General features: G+C 34.6%; 1 protein-coding gene across 1 annotated transcript in view; it reads left to right on the forward strand.

Moving 5' to 3' along the window:
* Naf1 (nuclear assembly factor 1 ribonucleoprotein) overlaps positions 1–6,574 on the forward strand; it is a 37,100-nt gene extending 30,526 nt beyond the window's left edge. The window contains exons 6-8 of the mRNA XM_074055080.1: positions 978–1,029; positions 2,923–3,025; positions 5,721–6,574. Of these exons, the coding sequence (XP_073911181.1) occupies positions 978–1,029; positions 2,923–3,025; positions 5,721–6,172 (607 nt within the window). The 3' untranslated portion in view covers positions 6,173–6,574. The remainder of the gene's footprint in view (positions 1–977; positions 1,030–2,922; positions 3,026–5,720) is intronic.
* The last annotated feature ends 316 nt before the right edge of the window (positions 6,575–6,890 follow it).

Here is a 6,890-nt window from a genome sequence, read left to right on the forward strand (position 1 = left end):
TTTAGACATTATAATCATATTTATAATGGATATTTGCACTTTTGTTGGTCCTCTACCATAAGTAACTTTAGCTCCCATTGTTCATTTTATGTATGTCTCCGATTACTCTGTCCTTCAGAATTTTCAGTATTCCTCCTCCCAAACGTAGTCAGTCTTTATTTCATTCTCCCTCCCTTGAGAATCACTGTTGAAATAAGTGTTGCTTACTTAGAGGAAATTATTGATAATTCCTTAGGTGAATTGAGGAAAAAAGAATTTGTATTCTTACCTCTACCATCGAACCTATGTGGTGCACAATCAAACTGCCTGGGAGGTGGAGATCTGAGGAGTTCCAATTTGAAGGCAGCACAAGCAAAAAGTTAGACTCCCAATTTAACAAGCAGGTCAGGTGTAGTGGGGCATGATTATAATCCTAGCTACTTGGAAAGTAGAGATAGGAGGATCACAGTCCAAGGCTGGCTAAGGCAAAAATGCAAAACTCTGAAAAATGAACTAAAGCAAAAATGTTGGGAGGCATGGCTGAAGAAGTAGAGCAAGTGTAAGTCAGTACTGCCAAAAATTAAAAATAATAATTCCTAGAAAATTAATACCTTAAGTTTTTGAGTCTGTAGCAGCTGGAATAGCTTCAGAACTATAGGTAGTGTTGAACAAACATTTGTTGAACAGAATTTTATATAAACTTTGTGTCATGAAGTAAAAATCAAAATAGCAAAACCATTTTCATCACACTTTGCCTCTTGATTCCCTCATTGTTACTTGTGTAAGGATTGCATAATACTAATACTTACAGGTGTCCAAATTTTGTGTTTTTCTTACAAGCTTCCAAGATCATTTGAAATAAGGTATAAAAGACAAAAATGGTTTTCAATTTTTTCATTTGTATTATAAAATTAAAGTTTGAGCTCACACCTTCTGTTTTATTTAATTTTCCATACCATTAGATTATAAGGATTTAACAAAATCTACTCTTTTTCTAGGGATAGGGGATCAGATGCATCATGGAAGAATGATCAGGAACCACCACCAGAGGTAAGCTTAAGCCTGTTTACTCAGTATTTTATAAAGTAGGATGTGACTTAATCTTACAGATTTTTAATAATTAATCAGCTTACCATCTACCCTGTAATTTCCTATTTTAACTTTATTGATAACTGATAAGGGCAGGATGTCATTAATTAAATTATTACTCAGTTTAGTAAATTGACTCCATGGTTATGAAGATACTTATTGTGATGCTTTTTAGTAATAAACCACCCTCATCTTGGAGGTAGAAAAATCATTAGAGGGTACCTCTAGTTATAATTACCTTCCTAAAAAGAGAGCTCTTGATTTTCCCCCAGAGTGGTTTACTAATCTGTCTTTCTAGAAAATTCATTTGGGAATACTGTGCAAATGGGTGGACTAGTAGGATTATTTGGTTTAACTCTCCATGGAGGTGATTAAACAGATTGTCTTATACCCAGTTCTAAAGAAGTTTTTCAGTACTGTGGAGTTTTGATATTTTTCACATTTAAGTTTGGTCATTTTAGATGTCTCAAGCAATACTGAAGATAATGTTCTATGTTAATTTCCAGTTTTTCTGAGGCCTCAGTCAGGTTTATGCCCACTTAGAGTTTTGTGCAGATGTGAGTCCCTTAGCCAGTAGGGGATCGTACCTTGTCTCCACATTGCAATGGGATTGGATTATGTGTTCTATAAATGTCCTAAGGGCATGTGATTCTAAGTCACAAAGGCTCTGTACATTCACTTTACCATTGTTATGTTTGCAGCATTTTATTGCTGAAACCATGTTTAAACAGTATTGGGAGATTCACACAGGTCTTGAAATACATTTCTTGTGAAATGCAGTTGTATTAATATAGCCTGTTGTTTCAGGCCTAAGCACTACAGTTAATAATTCTGGTAATTTTAAATATTTGTGAAATTGGTTTGATTAGGTTAATTACAAAATTAAATCCTACATGCTACTTTAGTCAGATTAGCCCCTTTTATTGCTTTCCCTAACCCTTTCCCTTCCACCTCCTGTTGCTCAGTAGCTTTCAGTATATTATGTAATTTTACTCACAGATGCAGTGTATTTCAGTATTAGTTACTATCATAGCTTGTATGAACCATAATACCTGATTTTTAGTTTTAATAGAAAATAAAATAGTAAGAAATCACGACAATCATCGCTCTTAAACCTTGGCTTTCTGGTAATCTATAATAGTGAATCCCTTTCTTAGTTATCTGTGAATTTATACTTGCAATTTAAAATGATTTCCTCTTAAAATTTGGGTCCTATAAACATTCTGTTTGAAAGTCTTCCTACAGTTTATCTAAATAGAATCACAATAATTTTTATACCCTTATTTTGCCTTTTTGTAGGCTTTATCATATATCTAAAATTATATTACAAAATCAATGAATACTGCACAACCGTAAAGTATTAGACTTATAAAGAATTTAGAGTGAGACTAGCGTGCAATGAGTATGTACATGTTTTTGAGTGAAGGAGCCATAGAACAGTGTCTTTCATCTTTACCTCTGATCTGGTAATGTATAAAATTGCTTACTCTTTTGGCATCCTTTGACAGCTGGCATTTATCATGAATCTTAAGTCTCAGCCGTAGGTCAGACTTCTAGCTAGGGAGTACCCATACTAACTGAAGCTGTCTAGGAATTAAACAGACAAATAGAAAATCAAACCTTGAGTACTCAGCTTGATTAATGGCCTGTGTTAATGAAGAGTCAGTTAGGCATTTATCAAAGGTAATTATTTTTTGCCATGTCTAATTAGATAATAGTAGATGATAAGTTTTGAAAGGGGAAACATATTTTCAAGGTCAGCTGGTAAATACCAAGTTTTTTATTGCCTCAAAGTGTGGACTATTGAAATTGGCAGATCCATAGGATATAAATCTGTGTACTTTTTTCTTTAAGGCCTTAGATTTCAGTGATGATGAAAAAGAAAAAGAAGCCAAACAGAGGAAAAAATCTCAGATTCAGGGCCGGAAAAAGCTAAAATCTGAATTTAATGAGCCAGGTGAGTTTATACAGTATTGATTGTTATAACTATGCAGTCTTAAAATTGCCTAGAGTGGTAATCTCCCACTTCATTCCTTTTTTTCAACATTTAGCTGTCCTAATTCATTTGTCATATAAATTTTAGACTAACCTCTGTCAACAAAAAAGAAAATAAGTCTTGCTTGGATTTTGACTGTAATTGTAATAAGCCTGTGCATTAATTTTGAGAGAGTTGACTATTGAGTCTTAGATTCCATGAACATGGTACATATCTTCATTTATTTTATATCCTGTTTCATTTCTCTCAACAGCATTTTGTAGTTTTTAGAACACATGTTCTATTTTTTTCTAATTTTCTCATATTTTCCATTTTTCTAGTTCCCTGATAGTTTTCTTTCCTCTATTCTATTGGCAAACCTATCCATTGATTGTTTTTAAGACTTTATTTTTTTAGGGCAGTTTAGGTTCACAACAAAATTAAGAGGATAGATACACCTTATACCTTCTGCCCCACAAATATGCATTGCCTCTTCCATTCTCAACTTTTCTCATGAGTTGTATAATTTATGAACATACATTGACTCAAAGTCCATAGTTTACATTAGAGTTCATATATTCTATGAGTTCTGAGAAATGTACAGTGACAGGTATCCACCAAGTATCATGCTCTAAGCATCCTCTGTGCTCTGCCTGTTTGTTATCCAACTCCTTGCAACACTGGTCTTTTTACTGTCTAGTTTGTCTTTTCCTGAATATCGTATAGTTGGAATTCGTCCTCCCACCCTCCATATTCATCAGTCCTTTTCAGATTGGTTTTCTTTATTTAGTAATAGGCAGTTAAGGTGCTTCCATGTCTTCATGGCTTGATGGTAATTTACTTTTAGCATGGAACATTATTCTGTTGTCTAGAAAGTTTCTTACTCATATGCCTTCCGAAAGATGTATTGATTTCTTCAAATTTTGTCAATTATGAATAAGGCTGTTACAAATATCCATGTACAGGTTTCTATGTGAATGTTTTCAACTAATTTAAGTAAATACCAAGGATTTAAGTAAATACCAAGGATTGCTGGATCACATATTTGAAAGAACCTGCCAAACTGTCTTTCAGAGTGACTACTATTTTTAAGAGTTGTTGAGGGCTGGCAGAGTGACTCAAATCGTAGAGCACCTGCCTGCATAGAAAGCATGAGACCCTGGGTTCAAAGTCCAGAACCGCCCTCCCTCCCAAAAAAAAAAGGAGTTGGTGTTTTTTAATGTTTTTTTTGTTGTTGTTTTTAAATCACTCATGTCTCTACAGATGTTCTTTCCCAGGCCATAGTTTTTCTTTTCATTCTCTTGGCACTGTCTTTCATAGACCAGAAACATTTAATTTTAATAAAATTCAGATTATAATTTCTTTTTCATCTGTCTTTGGTGCCGTATCTAAAAACTACCATGAACTCCATTATGTCATCTTTTAAAAGTTTTATGATTTTATGTTTAGGTCTGTGATAAATGTTTTGCATGTGAGTCTCCAGTGATTTCAGCATCATTTTTTGTGCTCCATTGAATTTCTACCTTTGCTCTTTTGTCGAAGACCAGTTGATTATATTTGTGTAGGTCTGTTTCTGAACTGTCTAGTTGATCTGCTTATTCTTTCACCAATACCACATTGTTTAGATTACTGTAGTTTTCTGGTAAGTCTTGAAATTGTCAGTATTCTAGTTTGTTCTCCTTCAATGTATAGTTCATTTGAGTTTTTTTATTTTTACTATTACATTGTTCAGTTCTGAAATTTGTTTATTTTATATTTTTATCTGAAACTTTGTAATTTTTACTTTTTGAGATTTCATAATTTCTCATTGAAGCATTTTTGTGAATGCATTATCTTTCTTATTTCTAATATCTTTATGTTGCCTTGGTTGATCTTCCTTGTTCATTGAGTTTGAAATCTTTATGGTTCTCTTATGATGAGTCATTTTTTATTGAAACCTGGATATGTTGAGTATTATAACATGAGATCTTACCTAAATCTGTTTTAGCTTAGGTTTGTTTTTCAAATACTGTTCTGACAGGGAAAGGAATGGGGTAGATGGAAGTCTAGATTTTGCTCTTACTGGCTCATAGTAAAGAATGCTTCTTTACTTCTGGACAAGGTTAAAAGTTTTAAATCCCCACTAGGTCTTCTCTTGTGTTTGGTAAGGATAGGAGAACCTCACCACTGTCCACTGACACTAATAGAGGATGGCCTCATTATCACTGGGTAGTGACAGAAGTCCTGACTACACTAAGTCTTCTCTTACACAACCCCAGTACATAAGGAGAAGAATTCATGTTTAAGTTTCACATTTTATCTCCATTGTCATTGCAGGTAGGTCTTGTTACTGGTGTCCTGCTCACCTCACCTTTGACCCTATGCTCGTGGTAGGGTTGTTGCCTTATTATAGGCTGTCTAGATTAGAAGTATTGGCTCTCTACGCAGCCTTTGGGAGTACAGGAGGGGATGAGGCAGTGGTTTTTCTATTGTGTTTGGCTGCAGTTACTGTCTAAACAATTTGTCTTGATGGGTTTTCTCTTTCTTGATCCTTTAAGTTTTGCCTTTTCATTTCATTTAAAATTGACAGTTTTCTAACTGCTGTATATTAGTAATTAAAGAAAAATCATTGAAATTTCAAGTAGTGCTTTTTGATGTATTTAAATTTTGCCTTTAAATATTTTTCTCCCATTCAAAGGTGAAGATTTTCTTGAAGTCCACCAGAGTTGGAATGCTTATAATTCTTCTTCAGAGCATGCAAAAGGATATCATAACAGAGAATTCACAAGAGGATTTCCCAGGGGCAGATATCCTCGACCTAGCCACAACAGGCCTCCACCTCAGCAGTTTTATAACCCAGACCATATGGCATCTCAGGAGACTTCGGGTTTTCCGCCCCAGAGACAAGATAATCCTGTTATGTCACAGTATCCCTTTCCTCCTCCAGTGTTTGACATGCATAACTTTTCACTCCCTCCACCCCCACCCCCACCCCCGGCCCCAGCTGTAAACATGGGTTGGGCTGCACCTAACATGGCACCTCACCCTTTACTCAACATACCATACTCCTTGCCTCCACCCCCTCCACCCCTGCCTCCTCTACCCTCTGCTGGAGAGAATAACTCTCCTCACTTTGGACCTTATTACTAGGGACATGCATACATTTCCAGAGAGACATGGACTTTTCAGATTGTATGTTAAAGATTTTAAAAAGCAATTATGAAGCTAGATTTAAAAAAAAAACAAAACCTGTAGAATACTAAATGAGTTACAAGTCTATATATTTGTAACCCTTTGTGAAATTGTATTCATATGAGAACTCCCATCTCAAATTCTTGAGGGAGAAATTCAATTATGTAATATTTAATTAAAACTTTGATTTATGCCTACTTCTTCCCCCACCCAATAAACAATATATGTAGTAGTGAATATGGACCAAGATTGATTATGTTTTAAAATATACTGAATATATTACCTTTTTTGGTATAACCTGAAAGTAAGATGTAGCAATCCTATTGAGAGTCTTTAAAATAAACTATTTTTATAAACTTATACTTTGGAATTTGGTTTTGATTATAATGAAGTTTAGCAGTAATTATTTAAGCAACCCTGTTTTTTGTTTTTGGTTTAAGTAAGTTTGAAGGTATAGAGGAAGAAAACTGTATTGACAGAAGCTATAGCTATAACTAAAGTTAGTGTTTATTATGCATAGGCAAGCTTCCACTGTCTATTCAGACTTACATTGTTTAGGCACTAGAAGGCTTGTGTTTAGCAACTTTCATCTTAAGAAGTAGTTAGGTGCTGGGCATGGTGGCATACACCTGGAGTACTATGGAGGCTAAGTCAGGAGGATCTTGAGTTGAAGGAC

Source organism: Castor canadensis, chromosome 14, assembly GCF_047511655.1.
Source record: "Castor canadensis chromosome 14, mCasCan1.hap1v2, whole genome shotgun sequence".
NCBI lineage: Eukaryota > Metazoa > Chordata > Mammalia > Rodentia > Castoridae > Castor > Castor canadensis.